The sequence below is a fragment of the Cryptomeria japonica genome, chromosome 5 (assembly GCF_030272615.1).
Source record: "Cryptomeria japonica chromosome 5, Sugi_1.0, whole genome shotgun sequence".
Lineage (NCBI taxonomy): Eukaryota > Viridiplantae > Streptophyta > Pinopsida > Cupressales > Cupressaceae > Cryptomeria > Cryptomeria japonica.
Genome location: NC_081409.1, coordinates 917002887 through 917024800, shown reverse-complemented (window position 1 = coordinate 917024800; position 21914 = coordinate 917002887). Strand labels below are relative to the sequence as shown.

General features: G+C 35.7%; 1 protein-coding gene across 1 annotated transcript in view; it reads right to left on the bottom strand.

Annotated features, from left to right (window-relative positions):
- The window catches only part of LOC131066239 (AP-1 complex subunit gamma-2), a 152426-nt gene that overhangs the window by 98304 nt on the left and 32208 nt on the right, over positions 1 to 21914 (bottom strand). The window contains exon 7 of the mRNA XM_058000947.2: positions 11531 to 11621. Within this exon, the coding sequence (XP_057856930.2) occupies positions 11531 to 11621 (91 nt within the window). The remainder of the gene's footprint in view (positions 1 to 11530; positions 11622 to 21914) is intronic.

The window sequence follows — 21914 nt, the reverse complement described above, 5'->3', positions numbered from 1 at the left end:
TATAGTCTTCAATTCTATGCATGCTTAGCTGGGGGTAGCATTCATGACTCTTGAATTGTCCTTGCCCATTCCCGACTTCACCTTTGCATATTAATCCTCTGTATAAACAAACCGTGCAAGCAGGTACACCAGGTAAGAAGTCATGGCGAATGACTTGAACCGTTGTACATTCCTCAACTGAAAATCCAGATTGTCACTTATAATCTTGGACCAATTCACTACGTTCCTCTAAGACAATCCTGGATGAAGTAGAACATCCATCCATCAAATATTGTTCCCTGCGGCATCCCCACCACTCTGTTGAGTAGGAATATCAAATCACTATATTCCTCCTTAAAATCTATGCACATGAGTGTCTTGGGAGCCTTGGAATGATGAGACCTAGGCTCAATCATCCACTCTTTGTTAATTAAATTCTTGCATACACCCATCTTCTTCATGTATCTTTCTGCATAATCCTCCTTGGTCACATCTTTCATGTCTATTTCGCGTGGAATTCTGAATACCTCTGCAATAGCATCCTCAGCAAGGTAGGCGATGACAATGCCCTTAGGAGTCTTAATCATTCTTCTAAGTGGATCGTAACATCGTGCACATTCCAAGATAAGCTCATTGCACTGTATGGACTGTGGAAATCCACCGGCATGGAAAATGCCACTCTTCATAATATTCGCATATGCTGGGGAAGGAACTTGATCTTTGTCTCCGAACATCCGATGCTGCATCTCGTTGAAGTCTAGGAAATGTATGTTTGTATCAGTGATTTCCTTCCATCTGGATGAAATCTTAAGTTCTAGATAAAATCCAGTCTCCATCATCTTCAATAGTTCTTTCCTTTCCTTATATCCCGACTTTGACATCGCACCTAATAAATGATGACTAACGAAAGGTGTGAAAGGTTGTGTTTTCACATAATGAATGTTGGAAGACACCTTCCATAGTCAACAATGGAGGTCAACAATCAGCACCTTGAAAAGTGGTTAAAAATCCCTGAAAATGATGAAAAAAGGCTAAGGAATCATCTCCAAGCAAAATCGCCAAAATGGTTAGGTGGCTGGAAATGAAAATTTCTGAAGACAACTGCCTAACAATGGAGTTTTCAAACCTCAAATCTGAAGCGAATCAGCAAGCTGGAAATGATGGCAGCCACCAAACATGAATGAAAACCACCAAAATGTGGCATCAAATCACTCCCAAAGCAAAATCGATATTTTCCCAACTATGGCGTCAAACTGAAAATCTGAAAATGTTGTCAATGGCAGCCTAGATCTGCAGTGGCAAGGATGGCAGAAATCTGGAAAATCACCCAAGTTGGGATTGGATACCCCAAACACAAAAAATTGCCTTCCTTAGCAAAAATCGAATTTTTCCAGCTATGGTGCCAATGTGAAATTCTGAAAAATGTTATTAATGGCAGCCTTGATCTGCAGCAATGGAGGTCTGGACAGCAAGCAAATGATGGAGGAAAATATCGCCCAAGTCTCCAAACATAAAATTGCCAACTTTCACCAAAAAATGCCTAATTTGGAAAAATCGCCAAATTTAGCAAAAATCGAAATTTTGAAACTAGTCTTTAATGGCAGCCAAGAGGAATAGATCAACAAGCTGGAAAAAATGGAGGAAAATAAATCTTCAATCCCACACTTCACCAAAAACGCCTTGCTAAAAATCACCCAACTTGGAGAAAAATCGTTTTCATGGAGACACCTGGCAGAAATAATAATAAAATAATGCTAAGTCTCCTCTCTTATACTTGCTTTCACCTCTCACTTTCACCACACAAGCAATGTGGGATAAAACACTTGTATAAATACTTGCTTGGTGAAAACCTAACTTGCTTCTAGAAGGTTCAAATATTAAATGATTATTGCAAGTTATTAAATTTTGCTTTTAAATTTTAAATAATCATTAATAATCATTTAAAAGCAATTAAAAATGGGGCTTATTTATTAAAATATTGCAAATTAAATCCAAAATAAGCCTCCAAGGGAAAATCGACTTGGGTTGGGATTGAAAAAATCTCTTTAAAAATCAGTGTCAAAATTTGCCCCATAAGGGAAATTCGACCCTAGCTTGGACAAAATCCATGCATAAATTCATCAAAATTGCACACAAAAACCTCCCAAGGGAAAATCGATATGAGCTTGGACAAAAATACACTACTTGCAAAAAATCACCCCCAGGGGAAATTCGATGGCAGTCTGGATTGAAAATTCCACACTCCAAACTCACTTAACTTGGAAAAAACCTCCCTGGTGGAATTTCGACCTCAGTCTGGATGAAAATCCGGACTCAAAACTCTTCATAATATTCCCAGTGGAAAATCGATCCCTCTCTAGATGAAAATCCGGACAAAAATCCTCACTTAATGTTCTCAAAAAATCCTGGTGGAAAATCGACCCAGGCATGGAATCATCCTCAACGTTGTCTGCACTACAGTCCACTCTCCAGTCCGCACTCCTGGTGGAAAATCGATGGCAGTTTGGATAAACCCTGACACTTAGCCAAATTTTGGCACTTCCAGGGGAAAATCGATATGGGTATATGGATAAACAATGGGGGAAAATAGTAGCCAGTATGAATTTTAGGGGAAACCCATGTGTAGTGTGGATTTTGAGTGGGGGAATGGGTTGGGTAGTCTAGAATGTGAGGGGAAAAGCACCTCTAGCATGGAATTTGACCCTTTAACCCTTGGAATAAGGATTTCCCTTAGGATTTTATCATTTTAACCACTCAAAATCACTTAGAAACATTAAATTTAGACTGGACTTAGGCAAATTTTCCAAAAATATGAGCGAAACGCTAGGAAAATATTGGAATAAAGTGCGAAATCAATTTAAATAATACCTTAGGAGTGACAAACAACTCCAAAAGGTCTGTGAATACCTTGGCACTTTAAAATCACTAATGCACGTGTTTAAAAATACGTTAACGTTCAATAGATCTACACTTGGACAAAACTTAGGATCATTAAAATATCAACGTTTTACAACTTGATCCTGTAACTTCAAAAACCCTAGACGGCAATAGGCATGATCAAAACTCTGAGACTCAGGCACGGGAAACGCAAAATTGCCCACTAAGCAGCCAAAACCCTAACCTAACAATGCAGAAAGCCAACAAAGAGGGGGTCCCCGTTAGCAATGGGACGATGTGTGAAAAGGTCACAACAATACTCTATAGGGATTTAATCTCCATCCACCATGTGTAAAACCCTAAAAAAAATTCTAACACCTAAAACAAGAGAGTGCTTAAAAATGAAATCGAAAAAATTCCAAAAAAATTAAAATTAATAAATTAAATATTGGAAATCAGCAAAATGTAACATTATTAAATCTATTAAAAAAACAAAAAAACATGATTGAAAACTTACCTTGAGGGTCTCCTCTACATTCTTGGAAAATATATCACAAAAGAATGGTCTCCACAACCCTCTCCACTTCAGGATTCCTACAATAAGCACTCTACAACCACCTTTTGCTCATAAACATGCGCGTAAGGTTAGGCAATCTGTGGTTATAATACTCTACAAGGTGATGAAAGATATCGATGTGCACCTACATGAGATTCCAAAACCATTTGTGTTAGTAAGATGCATTTTCTGATATTCCTCTCATCATCGACCACATTCTTCACCGAACAAAGCTTCACCCATCAATGTAATGGACAAAACAAGGACTGAAAAACAATGTAGGGTGTCTCTCCTCTAGTATGTGACAAGCTAACATAGAAATAATTGTATTTTCCATCACTACTTGTACAACATTCTCAACCCCCACCTCCATTACTGTCTCATCCAACAAGTTGCACACAGTCTCGTTAGTTTTTACTTGAATGAAAACATCAGCCAGCTTCAAGAACACTATCCTACTAAACCAATGAGGAAGTTGATTAAGGTGTGATTCCTACCATCTATCCACTAGTCGAATAAAATTTGCAGCCCTTATTTTATCAAATTACTTTTGTTCATCTACTAGAATATTTGTTTTGTTGACTGCATCCTACAATAGTGGCCCATTTAACTCATAACAACTCAACGTCTTAAACCTGTAACTGTCATGGTCAATGTGGTGACAAATTGCTCCCAATACGGACTAATCACAACATCAAATAGAATGTTGTATCGAAATTTGATACATGTGAACTTGGCCTCATGCTGCAATTCCCTATCCCACGCAAGATTGCACTCCAAGAGTATTGTGATAAGCAAAAAATTGAAACTACAACTGCCTGCAATGCCTAATCTCCATTTCTTTGGCCCAATGGAAGAAGCAAAGGCCCCTATATCTCCCCCTAACCCTAATAACTAACACTAATAGTTATCAATGCTTCTATTGTCCACTTTTTCTCTACATTCTTCTAATCATAAGATGCAAGCCAAGCTTTCACTTCACACTTAACCTCTTAAACCACTTGTGTACATGGCACGACATCTTAGGAAGTGATCCATGCAAGGTGATATTTAAGGCAATTTATGAGTCCTCTCATATCCATCTCGCCATAGATGAAAAACTCGGATTTTGCAATAACTCGGCAAGGCCAAAAAATTTTAAAAACTCGGGACTCACCAAAACTCGGCAAAACTCGGCAACTTTATCGAACATTTGAAAATACATTTTTTTTTTATATATAATTCAAAAACACACATTTACACCAAATTTGTATAACATATATGATTTCCATGATATATAAATCAAATTTTTTTGGTAATACATAGCAACAAATGCAAGTATCATAGCATAAACCAAAAACCAAGTGCAACATATGTATAAGAGTTCAATACATATCAACGTATCATAGTGATAGTCTCATAGAGTTATAGAGTCATAGACCACAAAACAAGAACCTCTGAAATTCTGATTACATATCAAGTTCAAAGTTTGGTATCAATGAAAATAAGAAATCATAAATTGCGTCTACGACTAAAGCTCAAAAGAGATTGTGGCCGTTGGATGGGTGGTGCTGAAGTAGTGGCAACATCCTCAACACTAACAGGTGCCTCTGCTGCATGATCAACCTCCTGCTCCTCCTCACGTGCTGCCACTTCCGCATCCCATTCCTCTCCTGCCCTCTCCAACTCACTCAGCTGCTCATTAGTAAGGAATGGATCCAAATCATTATCAACATCATCAGGAGAAGCAACCCATTCTGCTGCATATGGATCAATGTCATCCAAGTCAAGTGCTTCATGTGAATCTTGCCCTAGCACCTTCTTCTCATGTAATCGAATGTTGTACCGCACATAGACAAGATCATTCAAGCGTTGTTGAGTCAACCTATTGCGCTTTTTTGTGTGGATGTTCTCAAAAACACTCCAGTTGCGCTCACAACCAGAAGCACTACAAGGCTGTGATAATATGCGGATGGCAAGCTTTTGAAGATTAGGCGTTGTGGCACCATAATCTTCCCACCACAAATCTGCAAGGATACAAAATGTGATTTATAACTTGTAAAGATTTCAATAATCTTAAAGAGAGAAATAAATGGTAAAAATTAAACATATGTTTTTTTTTACCTGGCCGTAAGGTGGCTCTCCTACGTTTGCAATCAGGTGAAGAAAACAATTCTCCTAAGGCCTTCTTATAACTCTGCAACTCATCAAGTATCAGGTCTCGAAGGATCTCATCATCAACTAATCTCCGAATGCATGTGTCAAGGCCAATTCTAACCTCTGCATCTGCTCTGAAACTCGGAGAGTAAAAAAACTTGGGATTCAAGAAGTAGGCAGCAGCATGAATATGTTGGTGGAGTTGATGGTTCCACCTTCGATCAATTATGCGCCATATGGGTTCATACTTGGTCTTGTTTGACCCATACAAGTGTTGAATCACCTCTTTGGCCTTATCCATGGCCTCATATAGATACCCCATGGAGTTATGATCCCCATCCACCATTCGTAGCACCCTCACCAACGGTTCCGACACCTAGATATAAAAAATCTAACAAAATCAGCAGATTGAAATATTAGAAAATTAAATAATAAATCATCAATTAAAGTTTCAAAACTTACATTGATGATCTCCTCCACTATCTTGGCAAAATTAGTATCAAAAATGGCAATCACAACCTTCTCTGCTTCAGGCTTTGTAGCATAAGGACTCCCCAACCATCTTTCACTCACGAACATCCGCTTCAGGTTGGGCAATGTAGCAAGTATGCTCTGCAAGGTGAGGAAATTGGTAGCAAAGCATGTGACCCCCGACCGCACAAGATCCTTACCTTCAGTGTGCTCTCTCATAAGATTCAGGACCCATGTGTGATTGTAGATGTATTTGGTGATATTCCTTCCATCTTCAACCACTTTCTTTACCCAACTTAGTTTCCCTATGTCCTCAAGGAGCAAGTCAAGACAATGGGCAGCACAAGGGCTCCAAAATAATGTCGGATGTCTAGCCATTAGAAGTTTGCCGGCTGCCACATATGCAGCTGCATTATCAGTCACAACTTGGATGACATTCTGCACTCCCACATCCATCACCACTTCATCCAACATGTTGCACAAGGTCTCCGCATTCTTCACTTCATTGGAGGCATCAATTGATTTTAAAAATACTAACTGTCCTCCTGAAGCAACTAGAAAGTTGATGAGTGTCCTGTTCCTACCATCTGTCCATCCATCAGAAAGAATGGTGCAGCCATTCTTTTCCCAAATAGTCCTTTGCTCTTCCACTAATGCATGAGTGTTTTGGACCTCATCCTGCAATAACGGTCCACTTACCTCGTAACGGCTTGGGGATTTGAACCCCTTACCTACCACAGTCAACGCGGTGACCAATTGGTCCCAAGATGGACTAGAAATAGCATTGAACGGAACATCGTTGTAGATAAAAAATCTAGCACACGCCACCTTGGCTTGTTGGTGAGCCTCTTTATTCCATGCAATGCCAAGCAATCCAGGTTGTGCACCAGGAGTGTTACGTGGAATAAAGAAGTTTTCCATGTTGCTGTCCAAAGTTCCCTTTGCTCGTATCCGTGGCCCAAGGGAAGAACCAGATGTCCCCACATCTGTATGTGACCTCATGGAACTCAAATCTGCCCTTGGGGCTGCCATTGCCTCTGCTGTTCTCTTTTTTGTTGCCTTCCTTTGATCATATGCTTCAAGCGTTGCTATTGCATCTCTCGTAGCCTCTTCAGTACATTCCATACAGCTTGTGGTATCTCGGAATTGAATTTTTGCAAGGTGATATTTGAACCTATTAATGCCACCTTTTACAATTTTTTTGCAATGGTTGCAAAAAACATCTCCTCGTTTTGGACCTGGTCTCCCATGTTTCCAACAAGGGTCTCTCTTTTTGCCACCAACTTTAACTGTAGAAGCTGAATCCATTTTCTTTCAAAAAGATGTGGAAAAGAACCTAGCAAAAGAGAGGCAACATTTAGAGATAAATAACATTGTTACCAAAAAAAATCACAAACATCCAAAAATTACAATGACTGTATAACTGTATTTTATTTACAGTCATCTATTAATAGATGACTCTCTAAAATTAAAATTTTTAATTGGTTGTGTATTTTTTTAAGTTTTTAACTTCAAATTTAAATTTAAATGAAATACTTTAATACACATTGACATTACACAGTTGACAGTCATTTCAAATGACTATGAGTATTTCACAATTGACTGTGTAATACACAGTCATTAATTACAATGTACATTAATGATTAATGTATTACACAGTCATCAGTCATTTGAAAATGACTATGTATTACACAGTCATTTCAAAATTTGAAAATGACTCTGTATTACACAATCATCAGTCATTTGAAAATGACTGTGTATTACACAGTCATCAGTCATTTGAAATTTTGAAATGACTGTGTAATACATAGTCATTTTCAAATGACTGTAATGACTGTGTATTACACAGTCATTTGAAAATGACTGTGTAATACACAGTCATTTCTCATTTGAAATGACTGTAATGACTGTGTATTACACAGTCATTTCAAATGACTGATGACTGTGTAATACACAGTCATTTGAAAATGAATGTGTATTACACAGTCATTTGAAATGACTGTGACTGTGTAATGATGACTGTGTAATACACAGTCATTTGAAATGACTGTGACTGTGTAATGATGACTGTGTAATACACAGTCATTTGAAAATTTGAAATGACTGTGTATTACACAGTCATTTGAAAATTGAAATGACTGTGACTGTGTAATACATAGTCATTTGAAATGACTGTGACTGTGTAATGATGACTGTGTAATACACAGTCATTTGAAAATTTGAAATGACTGTGTATTACACAGTCATTTGAAAATTGAAATGACTGTGATTGTGTAATGATGACTGTGTAATACACAGTCATTTGAAAATTTGAAATGACTATGTATTACACAGTCATTTGAAATGACTGTGACTGTGTAATACACAGTCATTTTGAAATGACTGTGTATTACACAGTCATTTTGAAATGACTGTGACTGTGTAATACACAGTCATTTTCAAATGACTGTGTATTACACAGTCATTTTCAAATGACTGTGTATTACACAGTCATTTCAAATGACTGATGACTGTGTAATACACAGTCATTTGAAATGACTGTAAATTGTAATTACTAATGATTGTGTATTACACAGTCATTTGAAATGACTGTGACTGTGTAATACACAGTCATTTGAAATGACTAAGACTGTGTAATACACAGTCATTTTCAAATGACTGTGTATTACACAGTCTTAGTCATTCGAAATAAAACAATACAAAAAGATACCTGGTCGTGCGTGCAAATGCAAACAATACAGTCATTTCAAATGACTGTGTATTACACAATCAAAATGACTGTGTATTCGAAATAAAACAATACAAAAAGATACCTGGTCGTGCGTGCAAATGCAAACAATACAGTCATTTTGACTGTGTAATACACAGTCATTTCAAATGACTGTGTATTACACAGTCAAAATGACTGTGTATTCGAAATAAAACAATACAAAAAGATACCTGGTCGTGCGTGCAAATGCAAACCCTATGCAAATCGCGTGGCATTTTTTGCCTTCCGGAGTCGTGCGAGCCGCGAAATGGAATAAAGACTTCGGTTTTTTTTTTGCCTGCGACTTAAGTCGCGTTTTTCTCGCATTTTGTGCCGCGTTTCGAGCGGGTTTTGGCCATTAACGGCGATTATTTGCCAAAAAAATCGCGGCGAGTATATAAAAAAATCGGCCCGAGTATTTCCGCGATTAACTCGCGCGGCATTATGGATCGCGATTACTCGCGATTTTTTGAATTGCTCGCCGAGTTTTGCAAGCCTGCATCTCGCAATAGATGCAAATTACAGTTTCTAGCTCTACAACTGCTGTCCCATGTTTCCAATCAGAGTTCCTAGGCTTGTCGTCACCTATCTTACTTCAGATGGCATTTTCTTTTGGAAAATGGAAATTAACCCCAACAAAATCAAAAACAAGATTAAACAAAACCCTAGTAATTTTTTTTTAAATAGGTACTAACCCTAACAATAAATAAAAAATAAAACAAATCAAAAACCCTGCCAGCCTAGCATAAAAAATTTAGAATGAAGACACAAAAATGAAAACTAGAAATGTGTTACAATTACATAGCTTTGAAATGTTGCTGAAAACAAAATTGAACAAACCCTAGTAATTTTTTTTATTAGTTACTACGCCTAACATAAAAAAATAAAACAAATCAAAAACCCTGGCAGCCTAGCACAAAACATTTAGAATGAAGACACAAAAATGAAAACTAGAAATGTGTTGCAATTACATAACTTTGAAATGCTGCTGAGAAAGAGCCAAATAAGAGCTGATATGAACCAATTTGTTGTTCCGTAACGGCTGCAAACTCATTTACCACTTCTCCAACACCATTGCTAAAAAAACAGTTAAAAGTGATGCAAAATGACAATGGTTTAAAGCAGAAAGCACTTATGGAGCTGCAGGCAAAAATTTTAATCACAGGTGTGAGTTTTTTTTCATGTCCCTTTTTCAAAATCTTCTAAAAATAACAATTGACTAAAAATTGTATGTCTACGGTCCCAAAATAGCAAATCAGGAGCAGTTGACAGACTTGAAAATTAAATTAAATTTGGTGATGTGGTTGAGATTTGAGTGATTATTCAAATAAAAAATATATCTAAATTTAAATACTTTCCCTCTTTTTGGCGTCAGGATTTGGGAAACTTCACTTGACTTATCTTTCTGGAAATTAATGGTTTTTATGGCAGTTTTGAGAAATGGCAAGTTTCTTTGGAAGTTCTGGAAGTATGGTAACACTAGACAAAACGAAAGTTTCCTTTCCTTGGGAGTTGGATTTTGGCGTCAAATTTGAGTTTTGAAATTGGTTGCAGATATGCTCGATTTTGGCTCCAAGTTTCATTATTCAGATTTTAGATTTTGTTAAGCTTTTGCTTGTTTCTTCAATGGCTGATAAACCTGTGGAGAAGGAGACTATAGAACGGGAGTTCCAAAGTTTCCAGGTGATCTAAGGATGGGAGTCGGAGGATTACCAAATGCTTTGAGGATGAGAGTAAAGGAATACCATAGAATAATCTCATTTAGAGATTATTATTGTGCTGAAAGATTTGGCAGTGTCGACATTTTTCAGTATTTTGTGTTGCAGGTTGCAGGCAAGGGTTTGAAGCTGCAAAGTGTTTCTGAGTGTGCTGAGTGTTGCAGAAATTTGTGGAAGCCTTGAGGCTGTGGAATTGATGTTATTTTGTATATTTTCATGATATTTAGTCATTAATTAAGTTGGCTTGAAGTTTGATGAAGTTTGCAATGAGTTTGCTTTCATTTTTGCTTCCAAATTTTGTATCAGATTTGCAGCAGATGTAATGTGTTGTTTTTGACAGCAAATCAATGTATTTTTCTTGAAATAAATCTGAAATAATCATTTAATATCATTTTCAAGAAGTTTCTTGAAGTTTGGGTGAATTTCAAAGTCTTTCCTGTTAGCCAGTCTACCTGATTCATGTTGTTTGCAAGATTAAATTTCAATTTTACTTGGATAAGTTAATTTCAAAGGTTTGAAAAGAGAAATTAATTCCACATGATATCCCTTGCTGCAACATTCATTAGATTATTAAATTAATTTAAAAGGGGGCATTATTTTTTTCTGAATTTTTAATTATTTTTTTATGAGATGCCAGCAAGTTTTAGTCAAAAACTGAGAGATGAAGTAATTAAGTGAGTACCCATGAGTTCCATAATTTCTTCAACAATGGTGCTAACTACTTCAAAGTTCAAACATTAAAAAAAAAAGATAAAATGTCACTAAAACAAGACCAGAAGCAAACTATTTCCTTATTCTCTGCCCCGCCCAATAACAGGGTAAACGTGCAACGAATTATGATTCTTGCAGTGTAGATTCACTAAGACCCCTTAAAAGGAGATTACTTTGGAAGGTAAGGAAAACAAGCTAGCTTCCTGAACGTATTGTATGTAAATCGTATCTTGCTTGGGATATATCATGCCAGCGATAAATACAATAGGCTCCATTCATAAAAATTGAAAATGAAATAAGAAAATGCATTGGTTAAAAGTTATAACCAATCACCTTAACACATTCTAGTATGGTAGCTCGATGCCTTTGTACTGCTTGAAAATCCACAGAAACTGACTTCATGAGCATATTAAGGGCAACATATCTGAACGTAAAATAAAAACCATGTCAAACTGTTAGTTGCTATTGATTGAAAAGAATCAACAGAGATTGTAACATGTTTCTGCCCTTTGTTATCCAGATAAAAGTTGCTAAAAAGAAGAATTAATAAATTGCTGATATTTTTAGAACATCATATGCTTGATGAATAAATAGCAAAATCACAAACTCATGCTACACAAAATTTTAAACAGAATCTGTTTATCAAGTGGATGAGCTACCTAATCATTTGAAGAATAACTATGCTAAATGAAAATTTCAAATAACTAAATAACATACAGCATATCCAAAGAATGTTTAAGCTGGAACTATCATAAACTGTAAACATTAAATGCAAATTCCACCTTCTTTCTCAACTATTAAGTAGACTGTAAACGTATGACCAATAGAATCTTCAAAAATATTCAACAAATGCTAGAAATTTTAAGCCAGGAGTAATAATTTATAACCAAAATCACTATTAAGGTTCAAGCCTAAATTAAATGATATAGTCCAACACATTCTAACTAAGACTTTCCCAACAATGTCTAAATAAATACAAAAATGTCCAGGAGAGTATTTTCTTGAAATCAGATTTTCTAGTGGAGCTTGAGAGGAAATGACCATTGGAACTAAGTTGCCAATCCCGGTTCAAGCTCAGGTTTGGGTTCACGGGTTCAGTCAAAATTTGTTTTGGGGTTTTTGGATCATTAATACAAAAAATATAAAATTAAAAATGTATACATATATGCAGCAATAGTTAAGTTCAAAATACACCACTATGCTAATAGCAAAATACACCACCCTATTAATAGTCAAAACTCAACTGTCATGATGTATATTAAAGTTTTAGTTCAAATGGTCAAAACCATAGTTGAAAAACTCACAGGATAATTGCACGAAGCACGAGTACTCGCAAGCCAGACATGGCCACGAGTCACTCGCCCCAAAACTCACGAACGAGTCTATTGTTTACTCGCTGCGATTTTAACTGGTAAAAATCACCAAAAATCGCAGTAAAGATTGGTTAAAATAGCCAGTTCGAAGTGTTTTTCTCACATTTTCAATTGAAAAGGAAACAATAAAAACCCTAACAGATTCATTTCCTTTCTTTTTAGTTTTTTCACTACCTTTTGTTGCGGTTGACTGCAAATAGAAGCCATTTCATCGCAGGTTGGACGCGGCCAAGATGCGAATTAAACGTGGCGGGATGGGTCAGACACAACAGATAAAAAACTGAGTCGCCGATTTCCACCATCGAATGTTCTTAAAAATTTTGTTAAGAAAAAATATAAGTTTGAAAGCTATTTCGATCTTTTATTTATTTATTTTCTTTGTATTTTAAATGTATTCTTGTTTATTTTTAGTTATTGGATTTAGGATTTTAAATAATGTTGAAACCATATGAAACTATAAATTTATAATTTATTATCATTTATAATATATTTATTATTATTTATTAACATAACAATATAATTATACCCCATTCTCACAATGCAAAGCTTTTGGAGAAGTTTGTGTATACTATCGCCAGGATGACTAGGGATCACAACATAAAGGAGAGGGTTGTTCATCGAATGGTATGTGCAGAGTTGACTGAACTTGCAGTCAAGGCCCTCGAGACCTACCAACCAAGGCCTTTATTGGATATGTCACAGATGCCTACAGCATCAAGGAGATCCTCAAGAATGGGGATATGTTTGACACTATTGCAGTTTACGTGATTGTCTATGTAGGAACAACATGGAGACTTATGTACATATGATCAATGTAAATGGGGATTTGTTTACCCCAAGGTAGATTGAGAGAGCCAACGAGGTCATAGAGGCCATACGTATCCTAGTCTTCACTCTCTGCTAACTCTCATGTATCTTTTTTGTGGTTTAATGGAAATGGACGCTACCCAAAAGGTAGCAATTTTCTTTAAAAAAAACAATATAATTATTATTGTATATAGTCCTGTTGATGTGTATTTTGTACACGACCAAACACAGAATAAAATACCCAGAGGTATCTTATCCTCTCTTGATTAAAGTCTCCGAATGCTGAAGATGTCGCGAAAAGGATCAATCGGGATGACTTCAAGGTTCTTTTTTGTAGGATCTCTACGTGTGGATAAGCACCAGTGGTCGTTGTGTATGCTGTTTCTTCAAGGGGCCTTACGTACTTTCAGAGAAAGCTTGTCCGTGTTACTTTCTTTCCAAACGAAGGAACAGGATTTTCCTAACACTAACAGATTTCAAAAAATGTCAAAAGATAAGGGTTTCAAGGAAGGAATACTTGAACTAATCCTAAGAATGACTCAATGAAGACTAGACTTGATAAGATTCTACCAATTTCAGTATCGCCAAGAAATTACAACTCTACTGGAATTGATGCGATCTTCTAAGGGGATTCAATAACTTTCAAATCATCAAGGATATAGATACTATCAAGGAGATACATATCAATACTTCCAATAATGATTGAATTCTTAATCAATCTTAAAGTTTCAAGTTGACCACACAAGGCGTCCTCACAATCAGTAAGAAGCTAGTGGTTTGGAATGTGAATCTTATCAAGATCAAGCACAACAATTCGTCCTTCAAACTTAAAATTTAAATGCTATTTCAACTGAGAGTGATTCAAGAAGATAAACAATCATGAAGATAGCCACAAGTATTGCAATAAAACACCATAACTTCAATATTTTATTGATCTCGTAGCCAAATGGACAACAATTGTTCAAAATTCTTTCTTCACTACTCAATCTTGCTACAAACAATGACTAATTTCTCTCTAACTTTCTAACTTTTTTCTCTCTAAGCTCTCTCTCTTTTCTCTAACCCCTTAAATGAAATGAGTGAGGGCTTATATAGCATCCTCAAATACAATGAACGGCCCAGATCGAAAGAAGATCAATGGCTGAGATTCTGACACCTAAACCCTAATTAGGGTTTGTTACAAAAAAGTCCCCATTTAGATAAACATTACTAATCCATAGCCAATAAAAAATTGGCACAAATACCGAGGAGACAGAGACCAATAGGAATTTAGTTGCCACATCATCCTATAACAACTTTTCATCTAGAATTTTGTTCCCTTTCCTATGCTCTTTCTTAGCATATTCAATGAATCTGGACACAATTCCCTCAATCTCAGCAATGGGAATCTCAAGAAGATTCTTCATTCGTTCTTCCAAGTGGAGTACTTGATCAAAAGCGGTGAGAAGAGTCGTCTCCCATCTAGGTTCCAGTTCTTTGGTCTTCTCAATCAGGAACATAGTAGTATACATTTGATCTCGTTGCTTTTCTGTGATGATGTTCTCCTTCTTGCAAAAGATGACCTTGATTCTATCCTCCAACTCTTGGATGTCCACATCAGTCTCGATCTCGATTCGCCTGTCAAGGATGGTACACAACACCTCAAACACCTTATCTTGAATTGGATGAATGATGCCTTCCACTCGGCTGCATCTGGTGTTAACGTCTTCAAAAAGGACTTCCTTCATCTGGAGCAGAGCTGACCACTGTAGGAGGCTATGGGTTCCTCCATCCATTATCTTTTCCTGCGTCAGAATCCGTCTTGGTGTTTCTCTTATCACTTGTAAGGCTGGGATGATAACATCTCTAGTGTGAGTGAATGCAGCTACAGTTATCATTAGATTATGGATAATCTCAAGGACCCGGATAGCTCGATGAACTGTCTTCATCATTCTTGTTGCAAATTCAACGGCTACCTTGTGAGATTCATCAATCCCAGAACTCATAAGTTGAACCAAGTTCTTCACCCTTTCTTCCTCACCTACTGATTCAAGAGGGAGTGCATGTAAAGGAGATACTATTGGATCCTGACGTCTCAAGGGCTGATTAAGATGACTAAAATAGTTCCTCCAAGCACTGACCTCTCTCTCAAGCTTCTTATTCTTTTCCATTTCTTCTTTAAGTTTGTCTTTAAGTGCTTCAAATGAATCAGTTGCTTCTTCCATTGCTTGCTCGGAGGTAAGTGGACCAAGCTCAAATGTTTCTAAGTCATATTCTTCTGCTAGAATCTCATCCTCATATTTGTCCACCACTGGTGTAGCTATCTGCACTTTTCTGGATCCTGTCTCATCTCTAATTACCTTAGACATCTTTGTGGCCTTCTTCTTCTCTATTACTTCATGAGAATTTCCTATAAGGCTTTCCAAGTCAAACACATCTTCTTCTTCTTCAACCACAACTACCCTTGTCAATCTCTCTTTCAGCCAATCAGGAATGGCAGATCTTGTTTCCCTCACTTGTATTTCCTTAGATAGAGGTCTATCTTCCCGGAAAGGAGATGTTGCTTTATCATCATTCTTTTCTTCATGTTGCTCATTAGCACCAACTTGGGGAGATTGACTTGATGAATGCTGAGGTGTCTGCCCTTTCTCTTGTTTATCATTATGTACCATTTCGACCGTCCTTTGATTACTGACTCTGCTCAACTGACTCAGACCGGGAAACAAACATGACTCTGACAAGAAAACCTTCAAACTAGACCTAACCTGACATGAGACCAATTCACCCTGTCCCCTGATCTAACCAACTTGACTCTCCTGAAAGGCCTGCTTCATTCTGGTAAACCTGAGGTTTCAGGCAGACGGCTAACAACTCCCCAAAACAAGACTAGACTTAGCTTGAAAGAAACCCTAAAACGAGCTTCCAAGATTAGCCCTAATCTAACCAGCCCAGGCAAACCACTCACTCACTCAAAACCCTAAAAAGCAAAGAGAAAAACAAGCAAAGAGAAAGCAAAACCTAAAGCAAAAAGAGGGGGTCCTCATTCTAATGGGGCGATGTGTGAAATGGTCACAACAAGTCCAAAGAAGCATTAATTGTTTGGGGAATTAATCGGCAAACCAAAAGTATAAGATTTTTTTTTTTAAATGGGGAAAAAATCGGAAAAAATCAGATCTACAAAAAATGTAAAAAAATTGAAGAAAAACAATCAAAAACTACTTTTTTTTGGTATTTAAGGGCATTTTCATAGTATAAAGATATTATAAGCAAATAAAACTAAGTTTGTATACATTGGTACAAAAAAACAGATAAAAATAATAAATAAATACATTTTTACAACCTAAAACAAGAATTAAAAAAGTGTAATTATAATATAACTTAATAAATTATGTATATAATAAAAATAATAAATATAAATTAAAATATTATATATTATTAATATATATTAATTTGAATTAACAATATAATATCAATAATTAGTTATTATACTATAAATATAATCTATTTTGAACATATATAATAATCATATATTATTAAACATTTATATTTATTATAATTTAAATTATAAAATATAAAATGTTAAACTATTAATCCATTACTAGGTGTATTTATTAATTTTAACATTTATCAAACATTATAAATTAAATTATGTATATTACAATAATTATATTAATAAATTAAAATTATGTATATAATAAGAAATAATAAATATAAATTAAAATATTATATATTATATAATATTAATATATTTTGAATTAACAATATAATATTTTTTTTTTTGATCGGTAAAATATATATTTTTATTTAATTAGACTTAAAGTATTACAGCTTCAAAGATAATGAATTATCAAAATTCTCCCAAAACAAGACAAGACTGCCATCACCACCCTCCCAAAAATTGGAATTCAAAACCAGTAACCAGCACCCATACATCCCCTCCCCAAACTTAATAGTACGAAAAAACTTATTACATCTTGCCTATTAAAAATAGGCATTTCAAACTGAAAATTAAAGTTCAATTGTGAAATTAACTGATAAAAAACAGAGATAATCGGCACCTATGGGTATCGTGCATGTAGTGAGCTATTCATGGTTCCTCCTTGACGCCTCTTACAACGGAAGCACTCGATTCACCAGTCGTCCAATTACGGCGAGAGTCTCCACTTTTGACATGTTGTCGCCTCCTTCTTCCTCCTGCCTTCTTGCTCGCTGCACCTCGTTGGCTCGGAGAAACCACCCCGCCATCCCCTCCATCATCTGCATAATCTCCCGCCTGTTTAGCTTGTTCTACGGATAGTCTCCTTGTTATTCTCCTCATAGGGCTCACAGTCTCTGTCGCTCTCCCGCCACCCTCCTGTCTGATCACATCTTCTATGTCCATGATCTGGACGAAGATTAAAAGCCCTTCCCACCCTCTCTGCGCGTCATCCTTAAACCGCAATTTAACTTCCTCACGCCGTCGAAGAAACTGAATGCATGAGTGGTGCGCCTTCATTTCCTCATTTGCCTCTGGGATACCTTTTGCAAGATCAAATCCCCATCCCAACATCGCCCACTCCAGCAAAGTCTCCGGGTTTAACAGATATTCCCCTGGGATTAGTCTCTGCATCACCTTTCGCACCTCATCCACCGTGTGTCCCAACTCTAACCCCCATGCCAAGAGCAACGAATAGATGTCCACTCTGAATCTGTAGCGATGACCAATGAGAGCCACCTCTTCACCTAAAACCAACTGAACCGCTTTTATAAGCAGCAAATCGTTAGCGAGAAACATCCTCTCAAGTTTCTTTGGCGGAACAGGACCACGAAATGTCGGCATTAGTTTGGAAGACTCCAAGGTGAAATTAGCTTCCATATCTAAGCTTGCAGGAAAAAACAAGCAGAGGTTTCTGCTAAAACCAGATTCAAAACTGGTTTCATCAACTTGCCAGGTCTATTCATAATCCGTGCGCGCATTACAAAATTGGCATTGAATGCATATCTCTCCACCATCGCCGCCATTTCAGAGCATATCGCAATAAATGTTCATTAACACATACTTGCGTAGGAAAAAACCAGCTTCTGACAAGGGATTTGAATTTAATGTCGTACCAACTTGGCAGTGCGTCTTAACTCCGTTCAACAATTTCGTTTCTGTCGTTCCGCCACCTCACCTCCCCTGGCTCGAGGCCACACGCTTCATTTGACAGCTCATCTGCAAGAGTGTTTCCCTCTCTTTTCAAGTGTGAGATGCAATAATTCTTAAGCAGTTTGATTTTTTCACTTATTGTCTTTATATACTTGTCTAATTTCCAGCACGGGGTGTGTCCTTTAACCAAAGCCTAGACCACAATTTGGGAATCACCTTCTAAATGTAAATTCAACACCTTCAAATTAGCTGCTAAATCAACTGCAAATAAAGCTGCCTGGATTTCCGCATCGTTATTCGTGTCGTCTTGAAGTCTTCTAGTCCCTTTACACAAGACCTTTCCTTCTTCATCACAAGCCACACATCCCGCTCCTGAGATTCCTGGATTACCTTTTGAAGCTCCGTCAAAATTTATTTTCACCCACCCCTTCTCCCTTCTCTGGTTTTGACCATTTAATCGTCTCTCTATCTAGACGGTCGTTAGCTGGATTAACCCTAGGGAACCCATGAACGGGTAATTAACAATATAATATTAATAATTAGTTATTATACTATAAATAAAATCTATTCAAAACATATATAATAACCATATATTATTAAACATTTATATTTATTATAATTTAAATTATAAAATATAAAATGTTAAACTATTAATCTATTACAATGTATTTTAAACATTTATTAAATATTATAAATTAAATTATGTATATTATAATAATTATATTAATAAATTAAAATTATGTATATAATAAGAATAATAAATATAAATTAAAATATTATATATTATATAATATTAATATATTTTGAATTAACAATATAATATTAATTATTAGTTATTATACTATAAATAAAATCTATTCAAAACATATATAATAATCATGTATTATTAATCATATATTATTAAACATCTATATTTATTATAATTTAAATTATAAAATATAAAATGTTAAACTATTAATCTATTACAATGTATTTTAAACATTTATTAAATATTATAAATTAAATTATGTATATTATAATAATTATATTAATAAATTAAAATTATGTATATTTGTAAATATTAGACCAAATAGGTTTGATTTAATAATGTTTCACCAAATCAACTTAAATAAAATACAAATATTAACTAATTTTAATAAAATTCTTTATTGTTTTTACAAAAAATTTAAAAAATTGTACAAAACTGGTAAATATTTATCAATAGTTAAAATAAATCATAAATATATACAAAAGTTTTATATAAAATTACAAACATTATTATTTATAATCTGTCCAATAAAGAAATACAAATGTTATACCATTTTGACACAAATTTTTAAATGTTGTGCAATAACTATCCAAACTCCAAAGAAACCTAAATGCTATTAAGTCTAATACTTGGTAATTCAGGTCCATGTCGTGAAATCTGCAGTGGTAGCGCTGCTCAAACTGGCTAACAATCTACGGCTAACAATAGATAATTTGTGAAGATTAAAGTTGTGAAGACCCGTCCAATAGTTATATAAGGACGTCGTGACCTTTCTTACAATAGATTTCGCGTGTTTTCACTGCATTTTAGGGTTTCCCGTCATTTTTTTGGTGTCGTTTTTTTTCCCGATCCACTAAGAATTTATTTCGCGATTATTCGCTTTAAAAATCGTTGAAAACCCCCAAAAAAATCATTGACCAATTTTTAGTGAGCTGCCGATCCGCAATTAATCGTGATTAGACGCGATTTTTTGGCGATCATTGCTTCTTTGGTATATACTATATACAATTTTATTTATATTTAACTTTACTTATTTTTAAAAATAAATATACTTAACTTTTATTAATTTATTATATGTATATTAAATTTTTAATACATATTAATTTTAATTAACATATTTAATTTTTTATATATATATTATTCCTATGTTTTCAAATGTTGGATAAATTTGCCGAGTTATTGCCAAAAAAATTTCAAGTTCTTTGGCAAGTCCCGAGTTTTTGAAAATTTTGGGCCAGCCAAGTCATTGTTGAGTCCACATTTTTCAACTATGGTCAAAACATACCGAACTCCCAATTGTTTTTTGGTATATTGGCATACCCCTTTGAAACCCCATACCCCAACTTGAACTATAAACTTAGAATTAAATGGCTATAATATAAACCAAAGGATCAATATTAAATAATTAGAAATAATCACATAAATTTGTGAATAGGACAACTATGTTTCAGGCTTTCAGCACTAAATGGACACTAATAATTCATCCAAATGAAAGACTTCTTTAATCTCACTATTGCATTTTAATTTTTAAATCCACAAAGACTTGAAAACGTCTGCTACATGCCAGTCATTTCAGAATTACCACTCCAAACCAACTGAGAGGAAAGGTTGAAAACATGTCAAATCAATTCACATGGAATTCACAACAAATGCTATAATTCCCTTGTCAAAATTTCTCTACACTTCCCTATCTTTTCAATTTATGGCAAGCAAAAAACAAAGTTCAGCAATGGAGCAAAGAAGTTTTGTTTTTCATTCTATTGTGCAAAAATTAAATAGGTTTTATCCTTTTGGTGTTTTAAGAGGTCAAATTAAGGTTGGGGGGAGTGGTAGGGCAGGGGGGGGGGTGTCAGAGTTGCCTTTTTGACAAATAAAAACACTTTTAAAAAGTCAAAAAAATTAACATTTCAGTCAAATTCTTCATGGGTCCCTTCAAAAACGTCAAAATTCTTCCCTAGGTTTTTAGGGCCGAACCCACAAGCTGTGAGCCGAACTCAGGGAGACTGGACCAGGACCTAGGGGGTCACCCTGCAAAACCTACTAGCATAGTTATGGAGGATTAAGTTTTGAATTTGGTACAAAATTGGTCTTTGATCATGTTTTTGTTAAGATATAGCATGAAATTCATGTCCTAGGTCTTAAACTTTTAAACATGGTAATACCCTAGGAAATTGATTTTATTTTTCTATATGATAATAAATGGTTTGTTTTTCTATGTACATTATTAGGGTACATGTGTACCGAAAATGGAATTCCTAGGCAATAGCGGTTGCAAACCATTAACCAACTTAGTAGTATTTATGACTTGGTTAACGTTTGCTAGACAAGATCCATAGTGTTGTATAGAGTTGTTATGCTGATTGTGTTGACTTGGTGGTCAGCACCTCCTTTGGGGTTTGCGACATGGCTTAACCGCCTCCCATGGATTTGGGTAAGTCTAGCGTTTGTAGCGGGTGTTGATAGCTCGAGCTTTTGGTGCAACGACAAGCATACCTACAATTGGTATTAGAGCGTTGGGTCACAGGTTCAAATCCTGAGAGGTCTCCTTCATTCCATCGGTGCGGAACCCTCAGTCAGTGTTGAACCCTCAGTTGTTGTTGAGGGGGAGATTGTTGACTTGGTGGTCAGCACCTCCTTCGGGGTTCGTGACATGGCTTAACCGGCTCCAGTGGATCTGGGTAA